This window comes from Corvus moneduloides, chromosome Z, assembly GCF_009650955.1.
Source record: "Corvus moneduloides isolate bCorMon1 chromosome Z, bCorMon1.pri, whole genome shotgun sequence".
Classification (NCBI taxonomy): Eukaryota; Metazoa; Chordata; class Aves; order Passeriformes; family Corvidae; genus Corvus; species Corvus moneduloides.
The window spans coordinates 15,646,649-15,663,180 of record NC_045511.1 but is presented as its reverse complement, the minus strand read 5'-3'; the positions used below and the strand labels follow the sequence as shown (position 1 = coordinate 15,663,180).

The following is a 16,532-nucleotide window of genomic DNA, read 5'->3' as shown; positions in this document are numbered from 1 at the left end:
CCAGATCACTGTCACTTCCAGATGTCATCAAGCTTTAGGAAAGGACGAGACCGGGACACTGGAAAGAGGACGTTCCAAGTTGCAGCCCAAAGTCTGGCTGCTTGTTTGGCAGGGGCTGCTGCCCTGTCCACCTTGCTGTCCTACAGGTGCAGAAATCCTATCCATTCCCTGATCTTTAAAATTTTTTGAGAAGTTTTGAGTGTTAAAAGCGACATTCTAGTTCATGTATAATTGAGCAGGCTGCTTCCCTGTACGTTTCAGTGCGTGTCTGGGGTGTTTCTCAGCTAGTGCACTGACTATAGACTGCAATTCATTCCAGAGAATGGCGCATTTCAATATGTTATTGAAATATCTCCTTCACAGAGGTAAGACACTACACAGGGTTGTGAAAGAGATCCTGTTGTCCCCTAGTGGTTGTGCAAATGTTACATTTTATTAATAAAGAAAATCAGAAATACCAGTGAAAGCCATTTCAGTAGCCTGTTGTCTTACAGCCAAATAAATCTGAGGACTGCCTCTCAATATAAGAATATCAATCAACTGCTTAGTCTATATTCAGTACTGAATTCCTGCCAAATGTCATAGGGTAAATTAAAAGCTTTTTTTCCTTATCTTTAGAGCTTAGCCCCAAACCCCAGGTCTGAGATGATTTTTTTTTGTCAGTTGCATAACAGTAAAAATGGTTTAACAGATCTAAACCCTTTCATTTAAAATAAAGCCCATGTGGGTTTGCTACACGCTAACTTCCAGCTTGACCTATTCTCTGGCAACAAATACAAAACTCAAAAAATGCAGAAGAACAAGAAGAGAAGAAGCAAACACAGTTTATGTAGACTGCAAATATAGCTATAGTATTGCTCTCTCAACAGGGAAACTACAGTAAATAGGCAGGTATAAAACAGCTGGCAAGCTGCAGTGACTGGAGTATCACCCATTTATTACTTTCCTATTCAACAGCAGGTGAACCGAGACCAATGGCTGGGGTCTGAGTAGCCAGGGAAAGTTAACTCTTGCTCTGCAGGGAACAAAAAAAATCCGGTGTCACTTTGGAGTTGAGAGTAATGCCTCAGTTCTGAGTTTGCAGAGTACCATTTGTTGTTCAGGAAGGCAGATAGTCTCAGTGTATATGGAAGTTACTATAGTGTGCTCACTGCATTTTGTTTTTCCTCCTTAACTCATCATTCTCAGTAGAATTCTCCAACAAAAAAAGTACATGGCTGATGGACAATTTAGATCTGATCTCTACAACAGGTTTTAGGGCTTTGCTTCTAGTTAAGCATTTGTGAACCTGGCATTCCCTTTTGTGGATTTTTAGAAACAAATCTGGAAAGATCAGTCATGTTTGATAGCTTGAGAACAGCACAGAACTTGGGGGGTTTTTTTCCCTCTTTCTACTGCAGCTTTTTTATCACTAAGTTATTTTTGTATTTATGACAACAATGTCCAGAGGAAGGACTAGAAACAATAGCAGAGAAAGATGTGTTGGGGAGTGTCACTTCAGCTGGGAAAATGTAAGGAAGTTGATTTCAAAGAGCAAACATAATTTAGAAGAAGGTAACTCTACCTTGCAAAAGTTTCACAGAAGCAGCTTGATCCTTCTTCCAGCCTATCCGAGATGGAAAGGAGAGGAGATATGGACAGACACACAAGTACAAATTATTCCTTTTGATTAGACAAAGTCTGGTAAAACACTTGCATCTAATTAGACCTCAGAACTGCAGGGAAATTATAACATCTGTGATAATCCCAATGTTCACTGTTACTGTTGGTGGTAAGAGATCTCATCCTAGCTACAAGACACTTACTTAATTGCCACGCTTGCTAATAACCCATCACTACAATTTTAAAATGCATATGACATCATCTGCCCTTGATGAGATAATTTCCCCATTCTGGTAGTATTTACAAGCTGTGGGCAAGATAGGGACTTGCTGTACCAGGTGCCGTGTGACGCAGTCTGTGACAATTATGGCCTCGAATGTTTTAATTTTTAAATTAGGACAGGCAGAGCAATGGGGCCCAGTAAAGGGAGGAAAGCAGTCATGATGAGATTGTGTGATTGTGGCAGAAATTAGCTTATGCACAGTTCAAGGGATTTTGTTTGCAACAAGGCTGCAAACAAGGCAGGAAAGGAAAGGCATCAGGATAGCTCAGGGACCCCCAAGCACATCTTTTGCTGATGAAAAGCTCTGAGGCCCTGAAGAAATGCAAAGGAGTGATGGAGATCTGAAAAGGCCAGGGATCTGCCACTCTACCCTGAGACACATGGGAGATAAATAATGACTTTACAGAGAGAAACACTAACTTCCCTTCAACTTAACTGGAAAGTCAATGTTGTGCCCAGCTCACAGGTGGGGCAAGCTTGGATGATGTACAGCCAAAATGCAAAGGCTGGTGTGCTGTAGCTCTTACAGTCTGCTGCTGCTACATGTGATGAACACGCAGAGAAGCAAAGCAGAGGTTTTGCGGAATCTAGCAGCATTTCAGCAGCACTGAAGCCACATCAGGGGCAAGAAGAGATTTCTTCCCGGGTTGCCTCAGTGCTGGCACTTGCAGCTCCCTGTACTGACAGTTCCCATTCACACTGCTAAGTGGAAGTGTTCCCAGTCCCTTGAGTCTGCCTTTGGTAACACCCTTAGCACACTGTCTGGTTGTTTGTTTGCAGTAATATCATGGTTTATCCTTTCAAGTGGTTCCTCTTGGTATCTCAGAGATATGTATGTTTTTGACACATTCCCTTCAGTGATGCACTTCTGGGCAGCAGATGTAAAGGCAGAAAAACATACTGTGCTGGACAGGGCAGAAATTAAATCTCCCGAGTCTAGGCGTGAACTTTGGGAAGGTTGGTTGGTCTTTGAAACACCTAACTAGGAGTCTTGTCCTCCACACTCTGTGTAGACTTTGGAGTTGTTCTAAATATTAATGGGATAGCAATCACATTATATGACATTTTGCTGTTGAATTTCAATTTCAGAAATTATTTGCTGGATCTTCTGTTTGGAACTAAAAGGACATTCTGCAGCGTTATGGCTATTTATAGTTTGGGATGAAGCAGCAGTAAAAGCATTAGAGAAAACTGCCAGAACTGGGCTCAAGGGAAACCACGTCAGGAGGTTTTTTCTGCAACAGGCAGGTGACCTGTGAGTTGCTCAATCAAAATATGAGGATGCAAACTTTGGAGGGGTCTGAGATAGACTAGACAAGCAGAGAGATGGACTGGGTATTACCAACCACACAAACATACCAGGTTCTGGAAAGCCTCAGACCTGGTTGCCCTTTGTAGCTGGAAAGGTATTGAGGGAGGGCTTTAGGACACCGTAATCACATCTGCTTCTCCTGCTTTTCCCTAAGTGTTGGTTTATGGCTTTTTCCATGTGGGGGAATACAGACAGCTGTTGTTGTGCATACGTCGAGATTCTTCATCATCAGTTGAGGTCTTTCATCATCAGTCAAGATGGCGAAGGGCCTTGAGGTGAAGCTGTATGAGGACTGACTGAGGTCACTTGGCTTGTTTATCCTGGAGGAGTCTGAGGGGAGACCTCACAGCAGTCTACATCTTCCTCATGAGGGGAAGCAGAAGGGCAGGCACTGATCTCTTCTCTCCAGTGACCAGTGACAGGACTCGAGGGAACGGCCTGAAGTTTTGTCAGGGGAGGTTTTGATTGGATTTTAGGATAAAGTTCTTCACCCAGAGGGTGGCTGGGTACTGGAACAGGCTCCCCAAGGAAGTGGTCACAGCACCAAGCCTGACAGAGTTCTAGAAGCCTTTGAACAATGCTCTCAGGCACATGGTGGGATTTTTGGGTTGTCCTGTGCAGAGCCAAGAGCTGGACTCGATGATCCCTAAGGGTCCTTCTCAACTCAACACATTCCATGATTCTTACGCTAGCAAACCAGAACCTGTCCGAGCACAGGACAGGTATGAAACCCTCCAGCGAAGACACATCCAGGGCGTTCCTCCTCCAGCGAGTTCCCTCACCTTTCGGGAGTGAAACAAAAGCCTGAAAAGAAGAGAGGCCAAGCACTAAAACCCCGTACCCGAGCGCAGCCCGCCCGGCCGCGGGCTCCCCCTGACGCGTCCCTCGTCACTCGGCCCTGCCCCGGCGGGACGGCCCCGCCCCGGCTGAGGCGCCGCCGCCGCCCGGTGTCCGCGGGGCGGCATGAGGAGAGCCGGGGGCGGCTGCCGGGGCCGCCATGTCGCTGCTGTGCGTGCGAGGTGAGCGGGGCGGCGGCGGCCGAGCGGGGGGACACGCCTGGGCAGGGTTTGGCTTTGTCCTGGGTGAAGTGGGTCTCAGTCTCCCGGGAGCGGGGACGGGCATGCCGGTGCCTCCCGGCTGAGCCACGGGCGGCCGCGGCCCGGGCCGCCACCTGCACCCCTGGGCAAGAGGTGCCGCACGGCGAGGAGCAGGTGCCGGGTCCAGGAGCGGCGGTCCCGGCCGGGGAGGTCCGGATCCTCGGGAGCCCTGAGGAGCCGTGGCTGACTTTGGGAGTTGGCTCGGACACGAGTTGAATCGCTGCCGCCCAGTGAACGGCGCTGGCAGGAAGCAGTCTGCTGTCACTCCGTATACTCGCCTTAGAGCATGCATTGTTATTTCAGATACATTCCTAATTACCTCCTCATCCTGCTGTGAGCCTCGTCCCCTTGCTGAACCGGTTGCGGGAAGCCGAGACTTTCTCTGCGCAGTGGGTTATAGTGCTGTCTCCGGTTTCCCATTTCTTGCTGCCTTGTGCTAGAAAATAATAATAAAGAAATCCCTGGGGGAAACCATCTGCCAGGGCTCACGCTACTGGGACGTGTCTCCCTGCACTGAACGCCGTGGTCACAGGGCGTCCCCGAGCGCAGTCGTGCCCTGCGGCTTAAAAGTGTAGTTTTAATGTTCTCAGCTCCTTTGCCAGGTATGATAAAAAAACTGGCACTCCTGGCAGTTCAGCTCTTCTTTCACGCACACTGGTTTATTTGATAGCAGCTCCTTATCCAGCTGTTCGTCACCTTTTTGAGTCAAAGTCCCTCTGTCGGTGGTGGTGTTGATAAGATGCCCAGGAGAGTATCTTGAAGCATCTCGACATGTGTTATTTTGGGGAGAGCGCTGTTCTTGGGGAGCGTGTCTGAATTAAGTTGCAGCCCTTTTATTAAACACATACTGCGTTTAAGGGCTTAGGAGAGGTGCACAAGTGCAAAGTTTATCTTAAAAATGCTTTTTGTACAATTCTGTGTAAACTGTGAAGCGTAGACTTGTCTAGCCCATTTTGAAGGTTTTGCCGAAATCTCTTCATTGAAGTTGAGTCTGATTAGCTGAAGGATGCTTATATGTGTTACAGGTGTTTCTTTATTCTTTTTGGTGGTTCATCCTCAAAATGTTTTCAGAGTGTTCTTTAAAGAAATGTGGGTTTGATACCACTTGAAGCTGATTGTCTTAAAAATGTATTTACACAGTGTTCACGAGGAATAGTGAAAGAACATGAACTGAATGATTGACCTGCTGAAAGTATCTTCTCTTTTCAGGGTGTTTATTCTTGGTTTGTAGGGGTTTTGGGACAAAAGCATTTCAGGAACCTGGAATGGTGCGCTCTTGTGTTTGATTTATTCTTTGGTTGTGTGTAAAGAGCTAAAGAAGAAACTTGAAGTGGCTGGTGACTCTGTGTGAAGAATTACTGTGAAAATTATATCTTCCATTTCCATCTACTGTGTGAAGACAGTAGAAAACACCAGCATTCATTTAAATAGATGATACTGAGCAACTTTATGATAAGATTGCAGAATGTAGTCAATTTACATCAAGAAACATGTTTTCTGAAATAGGCATGACTGTAAGAATTAGCTGATGAGATCTCACAAGCAGAAACCATCAAACATGAAATGGAAGTATGCTGAGGTAGAGCAGTCTGAAAAACAAAACAGGTACCAGGAGTTGAGATAAAACAACTGGGGCAAGGAGGAGGCGACTTTATTAATTGCCACTTCTTTAAAAAGCCCAACAGATGTCACTTTTCTTTATTTTTACCTATACACTGAAGTGAACTAATCTTGTTGAGACAGCAGTGAGCTGTTAATAAGAAAGTTGAAAAAGCTGATTTTTTTTTTCCATTCAAAATGGTCCACATGTAAGACTACATAATAATAGTGTGGGGTTGGATGGTGTAGAGCTGAGACTAACAAAGACAACAAAACCCCCATGGAATAAATGTAGGTGATTGGGACACTGCTAATAGCATCTGGATTGCAGTTTTACAGATAAAGGAAAATGTGGAAAAAGCCGTAAGTGTCAGTGTCACAAGAAGCCTGGCAGTCAGAAGAATAGTGTTTTAATTTATTGATATATTTTTCACCCCTCTTGAATTACGCACATTAATAATATTTTAATGAATTGCTAATCTAAAACAGTGCTCACCAAACATGTCTGAGTATTGCCTTTGTTCCTGAAAGATCAGCTAGCGCACATGGCTTCTTGATCTCGTGTTGAGTGCTACATTTCTTTTACCTTCTTGGAGAAGTAATTTTTATGTGTGGTTTTTTTCCTTTTTTCCCCTTTGTTTATTTGTTTTGATTTGCTGTTTGTTTTATTTGTTGTTGTTTTGTTATGTGGCATTTTCTGTTTGTTTTGTTTTTTCCCAGAATCATTGAACTATATTGGCCACAGAAATAGGAAGCACCTGACAGAAAATCTAAGCTCAGAGGAATTGTGAATCTGGGATTGTCTGCAGCTGTTCAGGGGATGCGTGAAATGAGTCAGTGGTAACGGGCTGTTGTAAGAGCAAATTAAGGGATTCTTTTGAAGCAGGAAGATATGCAGTGAGTGTAAGTGAAGTGAAGGAGAAAGGAAATCCTGAATATTACATGATTGAGGCTTTTAGGAGACTTCTTTGTATTTTGATTCCACTGCTTAAGTGCAAGAGAGATTGCATACACTCCTGTTCAGAGCAGCTGTGTCTGGATTATGTCTGATAATCTTCTCTTGGCATAGTTTGCTTTATTAGTTTGCATTTAGTGTTGTATTTGTGAAAATAGCACATATTAAATAAAAGTAATCCCAGGGAAGCAGTCTAGTTTTTCACATCAGTCTTGCATTGTTAACTCTCTTGGCTTTCTCTTGTAAGTGTTGATTTTACCTCACATCTCAACCTAATAAAATTTCTTCTCCTGATCTTTCCTGTCTCCTGACGGGGAGATGGGAATAACTGCTGTCTCAGCACAGCTTGCAGGGGTCATAGCAAAGGGGACCCTGCTGAGGCAGGATCACCCGGTCACTGGCTCAGTTTGTCATTGTCCTGACACATGCTTCATGCCCTTTCACTTGCTCATTTTTATTGCATCCTACTTTGTCCCCAGCCCTTGCTATCTCAAGACCGATGGTTCTCTTCTAGTTTTTCTCCTCCGTGCTTCAACGTGGCTTAAGCTGTAAATTCACCGTCACTGTATTTCAAACTGCCTGACCTGCCTTGTCCACCTGGTAATTACAATGTCAAGGATGTTGGCAGTGGGGTTCTTCCCTCATCCCTGTGCACGGTACCTGACTAGTCAGGGCATAGTGCTTTTGTGTAATTGTGCTTTTATCTTGGGGCCTGATCCACAGTAGCTATGTGAGATTTGGCTGCCAGAGGTAAATGGGAGATTGACTTGGGTGAGCTCTTGCACTGTAGAATTTCAAGTTGGCTGCTGTGTGAAATGACACTGGACGTTAGGAATGATTTTTTTTTTGTTTGTTTGCCTAATTGTTATCTTGTGGCTGCTCTGAAGAGTTAAAAGAGCTTGTGACATTTTTGTCAAAACAGCTGGAGTGTTGGAATACTACTCAGAGAACTTAACTGTCCATGCCTGTACTGTCAGCAAAATTTGAGTTCCGGAACTGAACTGAACTCCGTTGACATTCAAGTGAAAGAAGCAAATAAGGGAAATGGGAATGGATGTTAATGATAACAGAAATGAAAACATGTTCATCTTGTGAAGTACTTAGAAATACCTGTACCTGCAAGCCCAGTGGGCAAGTGTCAGGAGCTTCTCTTTAAAGGATTTTTCCCTACCTTGATATAAGGGCCTCGATTCACCTCAGTGTTCTCTGTAAGATTGAATGAAGTGCCTCCAGCCTTGTGTTGTGACAGTATTCTCAAATGGTTGTAGAATTGAAAAAAAAACAAACCCTACCCATCTTTTTGTAGGTCAAAATGGTGAAGAAGAGAATTGGGCATTAGAAGTGGTAGCAGAAAAGCAGGGCTATAGCAGTAGGATATTAAAATAACATAATGATTCATTTAGAATTTGCTGTGTGACTATTATGAACTCCATTTCTGTAGTTGTCCATAGTACGGAAGCTACCAGTGTAGGTAAGTGTTGGAACAAAATAAAGTGTGTTAGAAATTTGGATAATAAGGCTAAGATAAAAGTGTTTTCTACTAAAAGAGCATTTTTGCATTGTGAGTTAAGTTTGAAGTGTATAAAGCTGTAATTGGAGAGAACTTTTAAGATTTCTAGTTTTTTCTGTTGGTCAGTAAAACCTACAAACCACGCTTTTGATGCACAGGTGATCATTTGATTTCCCATTTAAAATCCTCACTCCGTCAGCTTTGGGCAGTGTTACCGCAGGTTTTAATAAACAGTGTGGAATCTACTTTTTAAGTATTTAAGGATGATGAATTACTTGAAGCCTCCCTATATTTCTCAGTGCAATGAAGGAACGGTACAGAGATGCTTCCCAAATTTGAATAATGTTTGCTTCCTCCTTGTTCTCATGGTGTACTCTGAGCTGACTCCTTCAGTTTGGGATCTGCCAGACCAAACTTGTTAAACCTGTTATTAGCATATTCTTTTAATATGCAATAAACTGCTGCATTTAATCAAAATGCTGAAAGAACCTAGTTTTAAATTGTGACAGTCCGAGATCTAGTTGCAGCTTACACAGCAGCATTGAAAGTCCAAGCAAATTCAACTGCTTTTTTAAATCCAGGACCTTAATTCAAATTTTGACTTGAATGCATGTGAAATGCATATGTCTGATGGCAAATGGTATTCCCATAAATTTCCTGTGAAATTTCTTCCTGCATATTTTTTTTTGTGCCTTGTGGTCAAATTTTACTGTGTGTTTTGAAAAATACTTTAATCACTCATTGAAAGCTGTTCTTGTTGCTCTTCTCAGAGATGTTGAACTGGAGGGATGTGTCTAATAACTCTTTGTTGCTTTTTCATCCTGATAATTCCCTGTGTGGTCTTGCAAACAGATAAGGAGCTGCTGTGAAAGTGTGTAGGGTCTTCACTAACTCTGCTTCTTTCTTAGGTTAAAGCTTAGTAGTTAGTACCTGGCATTTTCTTGGTGTGGAATTGTATGTAAGCAGCTTGCTGTTCTTGCCTCTTGTTTGAGAGAAAGATTTCTGGAGTCAGGAGTTTAAAAGGTTTCTCTTTAGCACTTGAATTTGGTTTTCTTTGCAGTCTTTATTTTCTGACTGTACTTCTAAAGTTTGTGAGGTAGTGAAAATTACATTTAATATTGTTGTGTTGATCTCATCATTGTTAAATTGAGAAGTAAAATCTGCTTTACTGGTATTGTTGGCTTGTGCTTATCTGTGCATGCTTTAGCCATGTTTGCCAAGAGCTTTGCTGAAGTAATGTTTTGCTTGTATACTGTGACCTCTAAAATTTGGCAGATGCTTTCTGTGATATGGATTCCTATTCCATAGGTATATCCTGGGTGTTTGGATCAGCTCTCTTTGCATTTAGCAGGATTTCAGACAGATTTTCTTTTCTCTTAGGCCCTCCTTATACCTAATGAGGCTGCTGTGCATATTTCTTGCTTTTATTATTTGCCTTTTCACTGGCTTATGTGTCCTGCTTTGTTTTATGTAAATGGCAAATGCCCAATTGAGCAGGAGTGAAATATGGCAGGCATTTGGAGTGGGAAACACCACTGATCATGGCCAGCTTCTCAAGTGACTGTTGCTGTTTCACTGGATACCCACTGTACTATGGCATTTTACCCTTTATTAAGACTGTCCTACCCTCGTCAAGTTGCATGTCTCAAAAAATTCCATGTGTGCACAGTTTAGATCAGTCTTTCCAAGCCGGTGCTGAATAGCAGGCATCTTTTTTTTTGCCCCAGAACTTGAACTCCTTAGGCATTTCAGACATTTGTCTGGAGTGCTCAGTGATCTGTAGGTAGCTGACCTACAAGTGTGCTCCGAGTGTCACCTTGGGGGTCATACTCTGCTCCTCTTGGAGCCTCTTTTCTAATCTCTCTGGATGCATTTAAAACAAAGGTCACTGGCCTACAGACTGGTTCACTGACATGTGAATTGCAGTTTTCTAGACCTCCTGATTTTTATTACTTTCACGCTGGATTTTTAGCATTATCTTCACTTGCCAATGGGCTGGAAAGTACCTGATCTCATGGGTGCTTGCATCTTCCTGAGAATGGGGCAAATGTTTATGGGATGCCTAATGCTTTCTCACCATTAGCCGTTAAATTAGCTGGTGGGTTGGGAGGGCAGCATCCTTGTTGGTGTTTTTTCTCTATTCAGATTTTTTGTTGTATTTAACTCTCTTGCTTTTCCCTGCATTTAACTTCCTACGTCTCAGGCCACATAACCTGTGTCAACAGAGTTTATTTCTTGTATTTTACCATGGCTTTATAGCTCTTTCAGGTAGAATGACATTCAGCTCTCCTTTTCCTTGAGGAGTGGTGGCTTTTTCGTCCCCTGGAAGACCCCTAATAAATGATTCCTGAATCTGATTATGACAGTTTTGGTTCAAATTTATTCTTCTCAGTCAACTGGTAGTAATTACTCTCAATTTTATGAAATTACCCTCTCTGAAATGTCTTTTGTGTATTGCTAGGGATTGTTTTTGGACAGCCCATGTTGCATTTGATTTGATCACAGCTACTGCAGGTGACTATTAAATAATTGTTTTGTAGAAGAAAATTGGAATGGTGATCCGAAACAGTTGTTCTGCTGCTTAACAGTTGTTGAGTTGGAATGCTGTGTGCAAGTTTTGAAAGAACTGAAGAAGTGCTGGCAGGCATATGAGCTCTCCAGCATTTCTCTGTTTAACTGTCTTTATATGAGTAATGCTATCTTCTGTGATGAGCAGACTTCAGCTAAATACATTGTGAAATACAGTATGTGTATCTATGTGTCTATTTCAGCCAGGAAGAAAGCTTCAAGTCTAATCCAGATTAAAAAAAAAAAAGTTAAATTGAGAAATCTCTAGTTGATAATTTCATAAAAAGATGGAAATGTGATTTACTTGGTGCATCGTAAACATCTGAGATATCCAACTCTTTGATCAGGCTTTCAAAACAGATTTCTTACTGTCCTTTTAGGTTATTTTCCCCATTATGTACTTTGAATAATTGAATAACTACGCTTCAAAATAACAAAACGTTGAGTACCTACAGATATTAGTGGTCTTTCCCTTCTTGTGTAGCGTGGAGTGCAAGAGACCAGCTGTGGCTAGAAGATCAAGTTAGATGATGAGAAGTCCTCAGTTGAGGAATTCTTTTGAATGATGCAGGTTGAACTTCTTAAGCACCATATTATGGCCTGGATTCGTGTCCTGCTGTTGTGGAAAGTGGCAAGGAATTGGAGCACAGTACTGGCAGGTGTGTGGCCTCTCTGATAGCTGATGTGGGCATCCTGAAAATGAAAGGGATTGCTGCCAGCTAATGGTTGTGACTTAGTTTATGTTCCCTCTGGCGTACTGCTCTCGAGTGCACGTTCATAATTCTGTCACACAAGTTGGGGTGGGATTTGGACGGAATTTGTGCGGGAATTTGGTCCATGCATTCAACATGGAAGCACATGCTGAGAGAGTTTCAGTTCACGAAAACCCCGTGCTGAGAGAGAATTAAATTGAGGGAGTGTCAGGTATGAATAAATGTTGCCTGCTTTGTTTGCAGGATTTACTTTTGCTCGCCACACTTAAATTTGTAAAAGTGTTAATATTGCTGGACAGGGTGCATGGGGTAGAAACTGTGTTAAAGGAGTTAAAAATCCTGATTTTGTTCCCTTTTGGATTGTCTGCATCTGGTGAGTCAGAGCATTTAAAAACATAAAGAAGGTATGCTGTTTCAACAACTTTGTGCTGGCCTCGGTGTCTTGATGCTCTTCCTTGCAGTTGAACATATGTATAAATGGAAAGTGGATTGGACTGGGATGTCTTGTCTGATGACGGGTAAGAGGAGGTGTCTTGTTCAAGATAATTTTTAGCCTAAAACTGTTGGTGAGTTTGAAAAGAAATTTGGCTTGAAGCCTTGACCGTGTCCCTTTAAGGAGTACTGGTTTCAACCTTATTACTTAAAGCTCCTGTGACTTAACTCTCTTAAATCTTTACAACCTCAATGCTCTGCTAAACAGACTCCAACATTTCCACCATAGAGACCTAATTATTAGGTATAAAATAACTGCAGAATTATGCTTCTGAGTATTTTGTTTTCTCTGCTCAGGTCAGTGTAGTAGTACTCAGCTTAAAAACCATCATTAAAAAAAAAAAAATAATATGCTTTGTCCCTTGGCTTTTGGGTTGCCCCTCTGTTCAGACAAAGTCTCACCATATAACCAGCCTGCTGTTGTCTTTAGTGGCATCTACGGAAAGGATTTTGTATCTGGAGCCAAGTGTGGTGGGCCATGAAAACCCTTCACTTTTCTGAGCCCTTGTGGCAGCACAGTGGTGCAGTCCGTATGCCAGGGATTCAGGCATGCTTGGATAAGGTGAAGGGAACTGTGGAGGAACTGCATCACCTGGAACCTGTTCTGAAGCATATGTAGGGCTTTTGTCCAACATCATTACCAAACTCCCATTTTTCTGAATACTTAAGTACTGGAAGGGAAAGGAATACAACTTTTGTAATAGCTTCTCCAACCTAAGGAAAGGCGCACCAACTTCTGCTGTTCTGGTGCTGAAGTTAGTAAGCAGCTTCAGCATTAAAAGAAGAAATTTGGCACATATTGTAATCAACGTAAAGCTGATGAATATGTAGATAGTGAATTTCTAGACAGAAACCTATTAGAGACATTTTTCTTTCCTAAAGACTTGTATAAACTTCAGAACAAGTTTTCAGAAAATGTCCAGAGTCCTCAGATTTTCAGTACCTGCAATTATTCACATGTAGTTACCACAGACTCTTCTGTTTCAGCAACCTCAGTCCTCTGCAAACAAAGTCCTTGTGGAGTGTTACGGCTGCAATTACACACTGGAGAGCTACAAACCCTTGTTCTGGAAATCTTTAGTAATTGTTTCTTTCTAGAGGGCCAGGAGTACCAGACACATGGTGCCAAAGTAGTTTGTCAGCTTTGTGTGAGGAAGGAATTTGACTGCTGAGTAAACTATTACACGCATTGTAGAAAACTGTCGTACTTCTTCTGTTCCTCTTCCAAATTTCATGAGTTATTCTTCGTTGTAAGATTTCGTTAAAAGCAAGCAGGTGGTGTTCTTCAGGAGATTATTTGGCCTCTTCATGCTTCATGTGGCTCCTCTTTGAGAGTCAGAGAGGTCATAAATTACTAGAAAGCCGAGATTGTCTTTGTTCTTGGATTTGGGATTTCTAATGCTACCAAAATCACAAAGCTATTTTGTAGATTAGTAAAGTCCTGGTTTTAAATGAAATTCTCAATATTTTGTGGTTCAGACATCCCCAACCTTGAGCTCCTGATCTGAACCTAAATATGTAGTGTGCTGCTTGAATTTGGCATGCAACATGGATATGGATTAGTAGGGAAGGAAAAATGGATATGAAACAGTAGTTTAATCTCAGCCTTTCCTACCTGGTATAACTTGCTGCATGTGCAGAATATTATTAGATTTTGACCTATCAAATTAAGTAAGTGGAGTCTGTGTATGCTCCATTTTAGTAGGAGATTTTTTGAGGAGATTAACTGCTTAGAAACTCCATAGTTATAAGGCCAGAATGGATTGTTGTAATCATATAATATGACCCTCTGTAGTACATAGGGGTTTTTTTATTATAACAACCTAGGGTCTAACAGAAAAAAATCAGATTCTGAACTAAAATTGATGAAGGATTTTTTACGGTTCTCAGCAGTTTTATGTTGATTATCATCATATGTGACAAATTTCTGCTTTTTATGCTGAAATGGTTTACTAGCATCAGCATCAGAACAGCAGAAGCTGGTGTGCCTTTCCTTCAGTTGAAGAAGCTATTAGGAAAGTTGTACTCCTATCCCTTCCAGTACTTAAGGATTAGGAAAAATGGAGTTTGGTAATGTCTGTTACTTGAGCAGAGGCATTTGAATGTTATATTATGACTAATCCGACTATAATGAAAAGTTTTTACATATTTTTCCATGGTTAAAAGGAGATCAAGACATGCCGTGACCTATAAGGTCGCAGTTTTAAATCAGGATATTGTTACACTTCTGCTAGGTGGGAGGAGTGTGGTTTAACAGAGCTCGACCAATGGAACTTTTACTTCTGTTGTAAACTTGAGTTTGAGGTTACTGTTCTATATAAACCTGACACTTCAGTGAGATGATGTAGAAACGTGTTCAGGCTGTATTGGAGGAGAGCAGCACGTGACAGAAGTTTGAATATATACAAGTTAACCCTGTGTACGTAGGCTTCCTGGGGGCCTGCATTGTATATTTCTTTTTTCTCATAGAATGTCAGGGAAGAGGTGGTGTTGGGGATGAAATCGGGGTTACCTGATCCTGATATGACAAGTGCTACAGTTATATGAAGTAAACAATGTTAAACATCTGAATTAGTAGTGTTGAGATAGTTTTCCAAGAGGGTGCAGACACATTGGTGTTATAAAGCAAAGTGAGAAGCTTGTGACTAAAGTGGTGGGAAGGGGGCTCTTAGTTTAGGACTCAGAACTAGCCCCCAAAAGATGAGCAGGAGTCATGAGGAGTAGGGGTTATGAGGGAAACAGAGATGATATAGGGGATGTCCTACTCTAGAAAGAGGAATAGAGGTGACTGGGAAAATTCCACTGTGGTTTGGTGATGCAAAATTGTAAAGCAGCATTAGTGTGGATAAAAGAGAACCAGCTGGGCTGAAATTGCTTTGGGAAGAGCTGATAAGGGATTTTGCTGTGATAGCACAAGAGATCTACTGCACGTAGTCCAGGATTTAAACGTGGATAAAAATCTCGTAACATGGATAGGAGCAAAGTATTTCTGGATATTCTCACTGTGAAAGACTGACTCCCCACACCAGAGAATATATGCTGTTGGTCGTGGCTGGGGTACAGAGAGCTATGTTATCTGACGGTTTCACCATCAGACAGTGACTAAAGCCACAAAATTGGTGGAGTGAACTGTAGATGTGACTTTGAGAGGCACAGAAGATGCTTCAGGGAAGTTGGACATGGAAGTGAACTTGGTTTGAATGATCACAACTGAAACTAAGTTAAGGTAAACAGATGTAGATTAGCAATTGTCAATCCTCCAGGGAAACTGAAGAGGCTTCTTGGTGAAGTGAGGAGCTTGGATACGGAGGAGGGCATGAAATTCAGGGAAGCTACAGGGGTAAATATTAGCATCTCAAATAACAGAAAAGGCTCCACCTAGGAAATTACCCCAGAGCTGATGATTCACCTGTTCATTGCGTCAGGATATGCTAAGCAAACAGAGAACCTCTGAGAGGTGTGGGCAAAAAAAGTTTGTAAAGGAAAGTGTATCTTGAGGATCCGGAAGTCCAAGGTTAAGGCAGGGGCTTCCACCTCAGCAGACAATGTGGCATCTTGCAAATGGTAGTAAAACAGGTAACACAAGGCGCTTTGGTCACACGAAAAGGGGAAACAGCCAGCCTCAACAGGGGGTGGAATCAGCCTTCTGTGCATGGGCACAGGGAGTTGTGTAAAGATGGGCTGAGTATGGTCCCTGGACTATAGGAATTGTTTCTTATGAAACTGAAAATGAGGCACAGGGGTGGAAGGAAAAATTTTAATACCCTGAATTTGAGTCTGGTAATCTGTATCCCAGTGTGCTGAAACATGCAACACTTGCCAGAGAGGAATAGAGGTGATTTCTGTGGATTGGCAGGAAGATAAAGGAGATGCGTGATAAACGTGGGTAAATATGGATCTTGTCTTCAAAAGCAGGCAGGACTGTAACAATATGTAAGGTTTAAAATAAACTTTTAGGAGAGAATGATAAAAATTTTATAGACAGGTGGAAGAAGTGTGAAAGGGTGTCGTATGAAATGTGACATGGGTTTGCAAGAGGAGGATTAATCTGGGCTAGCCTCTTGTTTCTAGATGAAAGCATGCATCTATTTGTACTACTGTAATATCTCGCAAATCCTGTAGCAGACTTCTTTTTAAAGAAAATTGGAATTGGCAAAAGACATGTAAAGAGTATAAGGAGCTGCCTGTAGCAGAAGCTAGTAATGTTGCAAAGACTAGTAGGGGAAGCATATAGATGTGTTCCACTTGTGTCATGGCAAGAAAAAATAAAAATGTATGTGTCAAAGGTTTTTTTAAGAAAAGTCCTAATTACACAGTAAATTTTGAAGCAAATAAATATAATGCAGGAAGGACTCAATGACCCCTGAGGAAAGTGAGAATGAAAATCAGTTGATATTCTGT

General features: G+C 42.0%; 1 protein-coding gene across 5 annotated transcripts in view; it reads left to right on the top strand.

Annotated features, from left to right (window-relative positions):
• The first annotated feature begins 4,110 nt into the window (after nt 1-4,110).
• The window catches only part of UNC13B (unc-13 homolog B), a 206,101-nt gene continuing 193,679 nt past the window's right edge, over nt 4,111-16,532 (top strand). For all 5 annotated transcript variants that reach the window (XM_032095623.1, XM_032095621.1, XM_032095619.1 and 2 more), the window contains exon 1: nt 4,111-4,216. In XM_032095623.1, coding sequence (XP_031951514.1) covers nt 4,195-4,216 — 22 coding nt within the window. In that variant the 5' untranslated portion in view covers nt 4,111-4,194. The remainder of the gene's footprint in view (nt 4,217-16,532) is intronic.